This window comes from Hylaeus volcanicus, chromosome 8 (assembly GCF_026283585.1).
Source record: "Hylaeus volcanicus isolate JK05 chromosome 8, UHH_iyHylVolc1.0_haploid, whole genome shotgun sequence".
NCBI classification, from domain to species: domain Eukaryota; kingdom Metazoa; phylum Arthropoda; class Insecta; order Hymenoptera; family Colletidae; genus Hylaeus; species Hylaeus volcanicus.
The window spans coordinates 7,415,928-7,430,254 of NC_071983.1; the positions used below are offsets into that span (position 1 = coordinate 7,415,928).

The 14,327-nt window shown below is 42.2% G+C and overlaps 1 protein-coding gene across 7 annotated transcripts in view; it reads left to right on the forward strand.

Moving 5' to 3' along the window:
- The window catches only part of LOC128881082 (ubiquitin carboxyl-terminal hydrolase 2-like), a 34,800-nt gene that overhangs the window by 14,819 nt on the left and 5,654 nt on the right, over positions 1-14,327 (forward strand). The window contains exons 2-5 of one of the 7 annotated variants that reach the window (XM_054131780.1): positions 1,099-1,144; positions 2,231-2,579; positions 4,761-4,844; positions 9,453-10,806. The exons of 1 other annotated variant lie outside the window; for it this stretch is intronic. In XM_054131780.1, the coding sequence (XP_053987755.1) occupies positions 2,302-2,579; positions 4,761-4,844; positions 9,453-10,806 (1,716 nt within the window). In that variant the 5' untranslated portion in view covers positions 1,099-1,144; positions 2,231-2,301. Of the gene's footprint in view, positions 1-1,098; positions 1,145-2,230; positions 2,580-4,760; positions 4,845-9,452; positions 10,807-14,327 lie in introns of those variants that run through there. 5 more of the 7 variants (XM_054131779.1, XM_054131782.1, XM_054131781.1 and 2 more) reach the window with 5 other exon arrangements.

Consider the following 14,327-nt stretch of genomic DNA (forward strand, 5'->3'; position numbering starts at 1 on the left):
TCTTAAAATATTCTCAATGTTAAACAAAAATGAAATTATTTCTTCTCCGTTAAAATAAATCCCGACCGATATTTGGACTTCTAACGTGGTTACTCCCTTAACCATCGCGCTGGTGAACCATCTCAACGAACCACATTTTTCTCGGCCCAAGGTCAGTCCGTTCCTTTTTTTTAACTCGACCCGGTAACCTTTGGCATTTCTACGTTTTGCATTGCCGCTCGCCACAGAATTCGTCAGTGGACGGAAGTCGGGATAGTAGCTGGAGCGTCGACGGTCCCACGGGAATTCTTTTTAACCGACTTCGAAAAGGAGGAGGTTACTCGATTCGACATGTATATTTTTTTCTTTTTCTTTCCGATGCACCGCACAATCGGCACAATAGGGCTGTATATGTTTTTTAATTCGCACGGAGCAATAAACTAACGTGTTTACGTCACAAACTCTACTCTAAATGGTTCGTCATAAGAATCGTACAAATACTTATTGCTTCTTTACTTTTACCCACTTTTCGCATTTTTTTTTTTGTTAATTTTACCAATTATATTAACTAGTAAATGTTTGGACTATATCTACCTTAGAGATCGATTACAAAAGAAGAAGTTAAGAAACTAGAATTTCGTACAAAAGTTTTTTTGGGAAATTGATCGGTGTACGAATACGTTCTACACCCACTGTAAATGTTGGAACAATCTGCCTGTTTCGTTGTTGCTTAACGTAACAAAATGGAGGAAAAATATTTTTATTTAAACAAGCGTTACGAATAATTGAATCGCACAGAAGAACAGCGTTAACAACACGAACTTATCGACACGTTACGGTTTGCATAAATTTCTGTTTTGCTGAATGAAAAACCTCGAATCGAACAATTTAACGAAAAGATGGAAGAAGCTTTTGACTTACTCATCTCGAAGGAGTTAGCCCTCTCCGTATTCCCGCAAGTTTGAAAAATTGTCTTTTGGTCGGGTTTTTGGCGGAAGTATCCCCCACTGTGCGCGGATAGCGTGATTCGCTCGAGAAACCGAATCGATATCCAGTTGATCGCATAACGCAATGCAGTTCCAGTTCCAGCGTGACAGAGATATCCACTTTTTTCCCCAGTTTCGTGGGCGCAGTCTGGCTAGTGGAGTCTTCCGTGGCCAGTTGGGTAAGTGGAAAAAGGGGGACAAGGTGAAGTAGTACGCTCGAGTTGCAAGGTCAGCGTGAGGTCAGAACTAAAGCTGCAATGGAACTTTAGCCGATGCCACATTGCTTTCCCTCGTTATTCTCCTAAACCCTTAAGAAAATCGTTTCGTCTAGCGATATATCGATTTAACCGGTTAGTAACCGCGTTACATACACGCTCACCGTATTACGTGTGTTTCAATTTGTCTTTCTATCTGCTACGATGTTACAGTAACGAAAATACCCCGTTCATAGTATCGCAACTAGTATGTACATACTCATACATACGTACTCAACGTATTGCGTATGTTTGAATTTGTCGTTTTATCTGCTACGATGTTACAGTAACGAAAATACCCCATTCGTATATACTCATACATACATACTCAACGATTACCAACGGATTATCCATTTCGAGCGGGTGAAAGAAACCGAACGGCTCGAACGATTTAAGTACATTCAACGAATGAATGTGTGCGAATTCAGTGAATGCGAATATGTATTCATTGAATGTACTTAAATCGTTCGAGCTGTTCGATTTCTTTCACACGCCTGAAATGGATAATCCGAGCCGCTTACTTCTGTCCGAGCTACTCGGTTCTTTCGAGCTACTCGGTTCTTTCGAGCTACTCGGTTTGGTCCGAGCTACTCGGTTCCTTCGAGCTGCTCGTTTCTTCCGAGTACTTGACTCGGACCGGGCATTCGAGCCGAGTTTTACTCGGCTCGCCTTTTCCGAGTACTCGAACAGCTCTACTCGAGACCGCTGAAAAGTAAAGTCGACGTCCGAGGGTACGATGACCCTCGCACGTGTATCACTCTTACATTCGTACTGACGCTAACAAACACGAACCGCTTCTGAAACGTCATCTTCCGGATCACGGTCGTGATCGAAGTTCAATCACGACTGCGAACAATCTGTTAGTGATTTTTCACGCCATCCCTATCGTCGACACGGATCGTAGCCCTACTAGAGATAGAAAGCAATGAAAACAAACAAAAAAAAAAGGCAAATAGTCCCGTTGAGCTTGACCCGCTAATCACCACGTACCCCGATATTGTTGGGATTCAGGAGGTGTGTAAAGAAGAAAAACAGGGAAAGAGAGTGAGAGTGAGATTGAGAGACCGGTGACCCAGGGTGCAATGTCATATCACCGTGGGGGCCAGGCGGGCGCCGTAGCAGTGTCGTACAGCACCAGTCCAATGGCGCCACACTCTCCTAGCAGACGATGTTCGAGCGGTAGTAGCGCCACCAGCAGCTCCGCGATCGGCACCTCCTCCTCTAAGCTGAACACCTACCGATCGACTGGCACCTCGTCGATCCTAGATCGGCCAACGAACTTCTACACGTCGTCGGGCAGCTCGGGGTATCGCTCGAGCTATACGTCCGAGTACAGGCGATCCTACTGCCCGTCAGGCAGGTGAGTCTATTTTTCATCGACCCTACGGGATTCTATCGGATTCCAGGGATCGGCAATTACGCTCGGACCGTCGGAAGCGCCTGCGGTAACGGCGTTTGTTTCCTTAGAGCTCTTTCACACGTCGATACGCGCATGCGGGATACCGATGGTACACATAATGTTACGGAAGCGTTCAGACGGCGATTCTCGCGAGATACAGCATCGCGATACCGATTTTCGGTATCCGCGGTTGGGTCGGCCGCCGGCAACTTTTTCTGCGTCGGGGCGGCCGACGAAACATTGAAATAGATACGAGCATTCACACACGACGCTGCGCAGTATCGTCGAATTCGTTCACCTTCCTCATAAACAAATTTTAGACATATAATAATTGAAGAATTTACATGGATCGTTACAAAGTTCTTCGAATAAAATATGAAAAGCTCCCGTTTCTTCTCTTGTATTATTAATAGGATGAACCCAATATTTTCTCTTAACTTTTCTCCTTTTAAAAAATATATATATATATACTCAATTCGACATGTATATATATATATATATTTTTTTTTTCTCCTAGCTTTTTTATGTAGAAACCAAATGGATAAAGCTTCGATCTCATCCATTATTTCAGAAAAGTTTTCACAAACTAAGAACGGGTGTTTCTCAAACGAGAAGATATGTTTAACTGAAAAACAAATGATCAACACCGAGCTACGAAATTAGTCGAATACAGTATCGCATAAGTATCTTGCTTGCAGGTACGTATGGCATACGCGTATTGCGATACGCGTGTCGTCGTGTGAAAGAGCTCTTACGCTTCACTTCCACTAGCGCTCGAGGAACGCGACTTGCGCGCAAGGGGATATACAGGGTGTCCCAGCCTTAGCGATACAACGCTCTAACTCCAAAACTATCGGCCGAATGGAAAATGTCAAATATGGAAATTCCATGGTGACGTGAGGCTCATGTTTCAGCGAGAAGGAATTTTTGTTAACTTTGTTATTTAACGAGATATGATGGTCAAGTTTCGTTTTTCCAATGGAACTATTTATTTTATTTTTATACCATGCGATAGTATTTTTCAAGGCGAATTCATTAAGCTTTAATGTATTTACCAGATTTTTATTAGTTTTCAAGCTATTATAAAGCTTGAAAGTTTGCTAATTTTCAAGGAAAAATCTTGGTTCGGTCCCGGTGTATCGCTAAGGCTGGGACACCCTGTATTCTCTTTACAGGGGGAAAAATATTAAAATGCTCTTTACAATATTGAGGCGATCGCCTTGTAAACAGAAGCAAATCGGACCAGAGATGGGCAAATTTTTTACTCAAAAATAACCAAAGAAAAAATAATAACGGCTTAACGCATTGCGCGCCGGCTAATCCCGGCTGTCGAACGACTAAACGTCGGTAGTTGTATTGCCTACCTACAGGGATCACAGATTTAACCCTTTGTACCGTAATCGTTTTCTTAATTTGTTCTCAAACATCTTGTGATTTCGTTTTCCTGGTTTTGATATTTAATCTTACAATTAGGCATACAGAAATTGCTGTTATTTTAATTTGGACATTTAGTCGAATACCACAACGATAAATGATGTACGTACAGCTTTCGAGGGGAAATCACATTAGGTGACCTATACAAATTCTCTTAATTTTCTTTAACTTTAGAAACATTTTAGGTATGTTTTAATATATTTCGTCGATGCTACATTTAGCAAGTAATAGTTACAATCAAAGAAATTGAAAATACAAAAGTTGTAAAAGGAATTGGAATAATATCATATATTATAAGATACATGTAAATTAGATATTCCAAGTAAATATTAAGTGTAGCTCACCGAATATCAAGCATTCTTTGTACGCAAATCTCGTATTTTTAGAAGTTACTCTAGACAAATATTTTGGTCGTTGTAAACAAATACCCATCTTTATTTAACGTTTTTGGATCGTGATCTCTGTGTTTGAAATGGTCCAAGCGAAGATGGATCAATAACTCAGAAGCTGCGAGTGGTAACGTTCGTTTTGGGTTGCCATTATGGAAACGAATTAATCGCTCGAGAAATTGCCGATTAGAGTGTGTTGTCACGCTTAGTAGAGATACAAGTTAAAGTTAGAGGAGCCGTCGTTAGCGTGCTGCCGATCCCAGGCTTCGCGAAAATGCGCTAGAATGTAAAAATTGTTCATACTCGATCGACCCTACAGTTTCTACTCGTTAACGACGACGGGCACGGGCATCCGCAGGAACTACGTGTCGGAGTACAGCCGATCTCGCTGCTCACCCGCAAGGTGAGCCAATCTTTGACGAAAAGGCACAAAGGCACCGAGGAATACCTAGCCTTCCGAGAAACAGGGCAAACTGGTCGCCAGTCTCATCCTTGTACTGTTCTTTCTAGAACCGATTTAACGTAACTATCGAAATGTCGCGTTCCAGATCGTGGATCTAGCAATATCACGTTGATCGCAATGAAAGTAACTACAGTGGGTGTAGAAAGTATTCGTACAATTCTCAAAAAATTCCCAGTATTCGATCAATTTCCAAAAAAAAAAACTATGTAAAACTGTAATTTATTAACTTATTTTTTATAAACGATGGCATTCTACATATCCTTGGAAATCTCTAGAATAGATAGAGTATAAAAAAAAATAGCTATTTATGTAAGTTACGAAATTAACAAAAAAAAAAAACAATTAATCTAACAATTAACTAAATTATTAGTTATTCGAAATAGGATCTTCTTCAATTCCTATATTAGAGGCATTTTTAACCGACTTCGAAAAGGAGGAGGTTACTCAATTTGACACGTATATATATATATATTTTTTTTTTAAGTAATTTCCTGGAAATTTGATGTTTTCTAATTCGTACGGAGCAATAAACTAATGTGTTTACGTTACAAACTCTCCTGTAAATGGTTCGTCATAAGAATCGTCCAAATACTTATTGCTTCTATACTTGTATCAACTTTTCGCATATTTTTGTTAATTTCACAAATTATATTAACTAGCAAATGTTGTTTGGACTATACCTATCTTAGAGACTTCCGAGAATATATAAAATATCATTGATTATACAAAAGGAAGTTAAGAAACTACAATTTCACGCAAAAGTTTTTTGGGAAACTGATCGGTGTACGAATACATTCTACACCCACTGTAGGTTGTCCGAAAAGTTTCTCCCGTTTTATTAGCACTAACACCTTGTCCTAACCGACAGTCGTGCGGCGACAAAATCGTTCGTAGCCGAGTGAGGCAAGCCGAAGCAAGAGAGCAGAGGCAGACTCACGTTGCCGATTAGATCTTTGTCGATTAGATTTAATGCAGTCCGTGAATCGGTCGAACAAGGATAAAGCACCTTCTTTCTTTCTTTCCTTCTATCTTTGTTCGACCGATTGATGGACTGCATTAAATCTAATCGACAAAAGCATCTTAAACGTACACAACAACGTGTGCCTGCCCCCGCTCTTGTCGGCGCACGACTGTCTGTTAGGACAAGGCGTAAACGTGTCGACATTTTATGTGAACCTATCTTATCAGAACGGGTCATTTCACCTCGTGCTAAATAAATGTTGATTTTTCGACAAAAATTCTCGAACCCGTAATATTATGGCAACCATTTCAAAAAATATGGTTACGAGCGAATCGTGTTTAAAGTTTTTCATACCGAATACGATTGAAACCCAATCCTCGCTTACTTGCTTGTTGAAAATGAATGTCACTTTTGCACGTTTTGCACATTACCAACGAAGAAATTGTAGTAAAAACTACAAAGAAATTTAAAATACAAGATTCAAGTAAACTGTCACCCAAAGAACTCGTTCTTTTTTTCAAACTTGCAGTAACTTCACATTTCACCATTTTCGCGGGTTTTTCTTAGTTCACATAGAAGAAAAATGTATGAAAATGAAAATTTCTTTTGCTTTTTTTTTTTTGAGTCAAACCAAAGTTACGACCTGCATCTTTCCCGCCGTTAGGAAGTTTCAACTGGAAGGTGTGCTCTACAAATGTGCGTCACAGTCGACTCAATTTGAATATTTCTTGTTGAAAAAATTTCTACAGACTGCTCAAATATGTATAAAAATCGGATAAACGGTTCGATGGAATTCATTGTTTTTTTCCATTCTAAAAAAAATTCACGAAAAACCGCTTTTTTTTAGACCTCCTAATTCAGGATACCTCTTTAAGGTCCTCTTGTTAGACTATTAGGTCCATGATCGCGGCAGTCAACGCGTCGATCGACTTGGATGTTCCCTTATCGACCGAAGGCCTTGACCTCCGCGAATTCTGTTCTGCGTTGTGCAGCGAGGAATTACTTTCTCCCGGAACCATGCCTTTTTTAGACCTCCTAATTCAGGATACCTCTTTAAGGTCCTCTTGTTAGACTCTTAGGTCCATGATCGCGGCAGTCAACGCGTCGATCGACTTGGATGTTCCCTTATCGACCGAAGGCCTTGACCTCCGCGAATTCTGTTCTGCGTTGTGCAGCGAGGAATTACTTTCTCCCGGAACCATGCCTTAGGACGGCCGCAGCGCCGTTACCGCGGTTCCCCCGACTCCTACGCCCCCCAGTGTGTATATTTAAGTATCTAGTACCGTTTCCAAATCTACCGTATGCAAACGGTATACGTGTCACGCGTCTGATTTAGTAACCTCCAAACCCCGAAGAGGATCGTTCTGGCCGGCATGTAGGCCAGCGACATCGACTCGTTCGCGTAGGAAGTTCCGCGACAGTTTTCCACTTTTCCGATCGACCGTCGGTGAGACGGTTGCTCGACTACCGCGGCTGTCTCGGAACGGAAGATTATTTTTGTTCGCTGGCGAAGTTGATCGACCCCGCCGTTTCATATTTCTTGAAATTTTAGTGTCGAAGCACCCGTGTTGGAAAAGAACACCAAAAAACAAAAAAAAAAAGAAAGAAAGAAGAAAAATTCACCAATTTGCAATTCGCCAACCTTACGACAGCGCGTCAACTTACTAATGCGTTTCGAGTTGCATACATTTCCGTTTTCGCTTATTTGTTCTTTTTACTGGCAACGCTATGAATCAACTAATTATATTAATAATTAATCGAGTTTGACGTTTAGCGTTAATTCATAGCGGTGGCAGTCGAAAGAAAAACTGTAAATGTTAAACTGGTTTGTCTATGTGTAATTTCAATTTTTTGAGCTGAGTTAGGAAATATTTAATCCCAAAGAGTGAATACTGTGATTTTTGGCGTTTGTGTGTTTTTCCCAGTTGTCTTGTCGCTTCTTTTTTTTTTCCTAGCACGTTCCATACCTAGCTGTTTGATGTTTTGATTAAAAATTATCGCACAATATTTCATTACATCATTGATCCTTAAGTAATTAGCTTGCTTTGAATTATATCTCAGTAATAGCGCGATAAAACTGGAGTGGTTAATTTAAATCGAAATAGGCTCGTATGATTCGTATTTAGTCAAAGAAAAATCAAGTGAAATTTTGTTAAAATTCTGCATTAAATAAATTCATGGAACGACTACCTTAAGTAGTTGTTCGATAGCTGTAAAATATATATACAGGGTGTCCCAATAATGTTGGAGTTCCTTGAAAGGGGTGGTTCGGGAGGTGATTTGAAACAACTTTTTCCTTAGCGAAAATGTTGTCCGAGGCTTCGTTAACAAGATATTAACGAAAAATCCCGACCAATCAGAGCGCGCGTATACCGCTGGAACGGCCGCGGGAGCGAAGGCTACGAGCTAAGCGGCCGCGTCCAATGTCCTTCGATGCATGTCGAGTCACTTGTTCGCGTACAAACGCGGCCGCTTAGCACATAGCTTTCGCTACCGCGGCAGCTCCAACGATATCCGCGCGCTCTGATTGGTCAGTGTTTTCCGTTAATATCTCCTCAACGAAGCCTCGGACAACATTTTCGCTAAGGAAAAAGTTGTTTCAAATCACCTCCCGAACCACCCCATTCAAGGATCTCCAACATTTTTGGGACACCCTGTATATACATATATACGTTCTTTTAAGAAAAATAAAAATATTCTTGCACTCTACAAACAATGCATTTTTATACGCTATAAGTCAGAACGTTTTAAACATGTACTTTTAGTGTAATTAATTTCTAAAGTATTACATACTTCACTATTATACCAACGCATTCCAATTGTCAGCCGCTCTCGTCACTCTTACGTTTCTCTTTGACTTTCTTTGTCGCGCGGTAGACTTTTTATGCGGCTAATAACAAAAATCCGTTATATATCTCGAGGCTGTGCGCCGAGTCTGATTCGATGGCAACTTAACACGTTGACCGCCATGTCACCCATATATGGGTGACAGTGCTTTTTACCGAAGAAATAAAAAAATCAATTTTGAAAGTCAAACATCAAAGAAAATGAATTTATATGAAATATTTGAATTTCGGTGAAGTTACAAAAATACAATACCACAATAAATGTTTGATTACGTAGTCTTCAATAGTCAGTAAATAAAATTCAATCGCAGTAGAAATTTTTAAGAGTATTAGCGTGGCAGTCAACGTGTTAACGTAGTCGATCGATACATTTTATAATATTTCTAGATGTCAACGAATCCGAGACCCATACAACGGACCTCCTCCAACTTTTTAATTTTGTCACCCGTCAGTCACGTGCCCCCATTAATCTCCATAAATACCCCCTGCAACCAAACTGAACCCGTGCGTTTTATCAGGTAACGAAGTGTGAAAAACATTTTCTCGCGACACCCTGTATCGCAGAGTTTGCGCGTGCGTGTGTTTATAAACGATTGCGTGTATGCTCGCGATGATTGCATAACACTGGGTGAGGAAAGGGTGGGTAGGGGGGAAGGGGAGTGTGTGTGTAGCCCTTGGCCGCGGGCCCAGCAGCCGAATTGAAACGACGTTCGCAATATTCACATTGGACGAACTTTGCAGGTCAGTTTCGTCGTCGGCGTACAGCAATACGGGCACCGGCGTCGGCACGGGCACGAATGTGACAGCGAACGGCACCAGCGGCGGCACCAGCAACTCCCGATACGGATTGTCCACGTCGTCGTCCTCGTCCTCGATCTCCGCGTCCTCGAGGGACAGAGCGCAACAGGAGTCCTCGAGGCACGATCACCACCCACCTAGCAGCGCAGCGGACATAATCAGCAGGTACTCGCCGTCAGGCTACGTGCCCAACATACGACAGACGAGCAACACCAGCGGTGGATCGCATAATTGGAAACACCATTCGACCGGTTCCTCGTTGACGGAGCTCTTCGGCGGGGACGAGCGCGACATCGCTGGTAGCACCAGGGATCGTCCCGAGTCCTCGTTGTCCTCGTCCTCCTCGTCGTCCTCCGCCGCTGCTGGCGGTGCACTCTGGCCCAGGTCGAAGAGGGGACCACTGTCCAACAGCACGGTGCTCACCAGCGGCCATGTACGCGCCGAGAGTGCTGCGTCGCCTGGCGAGGTAACGAACGACGAGCGCGGCACCGTCCGCGACCTAGACCAGGACGACAACGACCTAGACGATGACGAGACGGACGACGACGACGACGACGACGACGAGAACGACAACACCGACGATGATCAGCACAACAACAACGGAAATGGGAACGATACCAGCAGCCCCGAGGACGCCTGCGGATTAGGGATAAACAACAACGATGACGACCACGACGACGACCACGACAATCTGAACAACCGCCATCACCACCAACAACGCGCCGCTCATCGTAACGACGAGGTCTCGCCCGCTAAGCATAACATCCTTTCGCCCGTCCCCGGTGGTGTTGGCGGTGCTGGTGCTGGTTTTATCGGTGTTAAGCTCCAACTGCTCGCTAACCTTGCCACTAACACGAATAACACGGAACCGATAACGGTGATCAATAACAACGATCAGGACGAGCTAGCCCAGCAGACCGTGGACGTCGACATCGAGGACACCGGCGAGGTAATGCGCGGCATCGACGACACGATCGCGTTCCTTCAAGGCGGCCACGCCGACGATCCAGACCTCGAGGACGGTGACCACCAATCGAGCTCCGCCTCCAGCGGCAGCTCGTACGTTATCGATCATAACAGATTCGGTGGCGGCGCGACGCCACCCGTCCTCCAAAACGGCGTGGCTGGAAGACCATCCGGTACCTACGGTGACGATCCAGCGGTCCCCTCCACCTCCAGGCGACCCGACGGTCATTTCTCCGGAAACACGAACGCTGTTGGTACCAATTCCACCCCGTCGACCACTCCACCATCCACGACACACCAGAGTCTCTACCGCGGGGTCGTCGAACAGTTTGTGAGTGTCCTTATCGATTACGTGAATCTTTTCGCGGATCTAGGGACTAGCTTCCGCGTAGTACCGCGATTCTTTACCGTGTCAACGTGTCTTCCCTTACCTTGGTACTATCGTCTACCGTCTAGCTTTGAAGCTGCCGGATCGCTTTTTGGAAGTTCATCGATAATTAAGGGGACAAGTACAAGGTTGACTACAAACTACAAGTAGAATGTTGAAAATTCTGCCATTTTGAATGTTGCAACTCTGATTTCTGATTCGTAATGTGGCAGCCCGAATGAATCATAAGTACTGAAATTCATGAGAATCCGAAAACTTTTTTAAATTTTTTGCCAGAGTTTTGGTGATTTGGATCACTGTGCATCGGTTGACACATACAGTGGGTGCAGAAAGTATTCGTACACCGATCAATTTTTTGAAAAAAACTATGTAAAATTCTAATTTATTAACTTATATTTTATAAACAATGGCATTCTACATATTCTTGGAAATCTCTAGAATAGATAGAGGATTAAAAAAATAGCTATTTATGTAAGTTACGAAATTAACAAAAAAAAAAAAAAACAATTAATCTAACAATTAACTAAATTATTAATTATTCGAAGTAGGATCTTCTTCAATTTCTCTATTAGAGCCATTTTTAAAAGCACTTTCCTGGAAATTTGATGGTTTCTAATTCGAACGGAGCAATAAACTAACGTGTTTACTTTTCGCATTTTCTTTTTGTTAATTTCACAAATTATATTAATTAGTAACTGTTGTTTATACTATATCTATCTTCGAGACTTCCGAGAATATGTAAAATATCATTGATTATACAACAAAAATTTAAGAAACTACAATTTCACAGAAAAGTTTTTTGGGAAATTGATCGGTGTACGAATACATTCTGCACCCACTGTATTTGGTTTCGTAACGTGTCGTTACGTGGAGAGGTAGACTGGAACATCGTTGAAAAGTCTGTGGTAACGTTATCACGATTTTGTTCCCCTAATCTCTGTAAAGTTTTTCGTGACGGCAGGAAGCAGGGATATACAGGTGCGGTGTAAGATCTAACAAGGGAAGGCTCAGAAGTGATACTCACCGATCGGAACGAAATTTGGTAGAGTGATAGATCTATTGGGTTGTCCGGAAAGGCCATGTCGATTTTTGGTGGTACAGGTCTGAATATATCGAAGTGATTGAATACAAATAACATATATACATCCCTTAAAAGGTGGAAAGGTTATGGAATAAAATGGCACCTATGTAATTCAATAAATATATATTAAAATTCAAACATGTTTTTCAATGTTTCTTAGAAATTGCCACGAACTTTCTGGACAACCTAATATATCTAGAATAAGCGTAACTGTAATATTAGCCGCAGATGGCCAGCCATTTTTGAGAAAAGTTAGTTCAAATATGTAGTAAAAGCCCATAGCGGGATGCATTCCTGTTGTTAATACAATTTCAAGCGGTATAGGACAGCGGCATACTGGCTAGCATACCGTCTACTATTAATGTTTGTCGTTTTTAAGAAAGTTTTATTATTAAAAACAATCTTTTGCCAGAGTAAAAATGCATTGTACAATTTATAACAAAGGTTTTATATACATTCTGCAAAGACAGGAGTACACAAATTAGGATGAAATCTATCATAGAACCAGTAAAAGCATAGATTTAGATTACACCAAGAACATCTTACGACGGCAGTTTGTCCGCATGTACATTCCGCTATGGGCTTTTACTACATATTTAAACAAACTTTTCTCAAAAATGGCTAGGCATCTACGGCTAATATTACAGATACAGATCTATATTCTAGATATAGATCTATCATTCTACCAAATTTCATCGCAACCGGTGAGTATCACCTCTGAGCCTTCCCTTGTAAGATCCAAGATCGAGAACGCGTTCTCTTTATCGTGCCTGTGTCGCGGTTTATCCGTTACGAAACATCCTCGTCGTTCTCTCGAACGTTTTCTTCGGCTAGAGCCTCTCGTCGATGGTCAGTCCGCTGCTGGTTCTTATTAATAGACCAGAGCTGCTCTTTCAGCGCAGGGGAGCGAGAAGCGCGGTAAAAACGGATCTCTCATAACATAACGGTGCCTCGTGGCAACGCGTGCGTCGAGTACGCGTTACGCTATGTGCACGGACGTCTATATCGTTGCACCTGCTGTGGTGGACGCATCCGTGAGACTGTTTTTAGTCCATCGATTGACGATCTTTTCCGCAACGGAAACTTCCTCGGGATTGCTCGAGTGGACCTGTGGTCATCGATGAGACCAGCGCGAACAGCGTGCCAGTTTAGCATTAGTAGTGCGGTGGCGGTGCTACGGAGCAGAGGACAACGTGTCGAAGCCTGAAGTCCGTAGGGGATTTCAGAAATTGTTGTTACGATCACGGGAGAGGGATTGTCAGGCTACGAGCTTCCAACTTCTTCTCCTTCGACGCGTCCAACGATGTTCGTTTTTTCCGTTTCCTCGACTCGTCGCGTCTACGAAGGTTCAACGGAAGTCGAGTGCAGATTTTGTGGAACGGTGCCGCCGGAACTGATTCTCGATATCCGCTCCGTGTAAACTGGCTTACACCCAAATAATCGGCTGGGGGTTGTGGTGCGTGTGGGTGGTGATCGCCTTACTGTTCGTTTACGCGTTCCTGCTAGGCATCGCGACACCTCTGACATCATCGGAGAAACGTCGTGTCCGCGTCCTTCCCAGCGTTTGTTCTCCAAAGTTGCCCGATTCCTCGTTGCTCCCACCCAATTATCGACAGCCTCCAGCCACTCCTACGAAGGTGAGTCGCGTGCCAGAGGTGGGCAAATTCTTACAACTCGAACAGTAGAATTAATAAATTAACGGATAACAATTTTTATTCGTAACAGTTTCGTTCCGTAGCTGACTCTCTTTACACTGGAGGTTTATTACGAAGTATTTAGGTTAATTCTTTCCATTTCATTCGATTGCCTATGAAACATATAAATTTGATTCGAACAAGGACGAACTTTAACCCTTTCGCGCGTACAGCCGCACGTGTGCTTATAATGCTCTTTGTGCCAGAAAATATATTAGATGTAGAAATTATTTCTGTGCCTTTCCATTCATACATCTATAATTTTAGTTCAAGTAGGGATAATATAATTTTTTGTTAGAATATCAACATTCTAATATTTCAATCTCCATTACTATGAATTTAAATATAATATGTAACTAGAGCGTGGATGTTTACGCAAATTCATATCTTCATAGATACAGAAAAATAATTGAAACTTGAATGAAGGTATGTCTCATCTTCTAAACAATATAAAATGTATATTATTGCTAATATTTCAAATATTTTTGAATTCGTGTCTATTCTCATAAATTTTCACATATTTGAGATCCACGCTACGCATAATCTGAATCTCAACCTGATAGACAAAGAAAAAGTTAAATTCGAAACAATACAGTCAGTGACTGATCTTTTTGAAACGATGTATTCCTTTTGTGGTTGAATATTGCATCACCAACTCTGACGTCTATAATTGGAATACTAATTGCTGT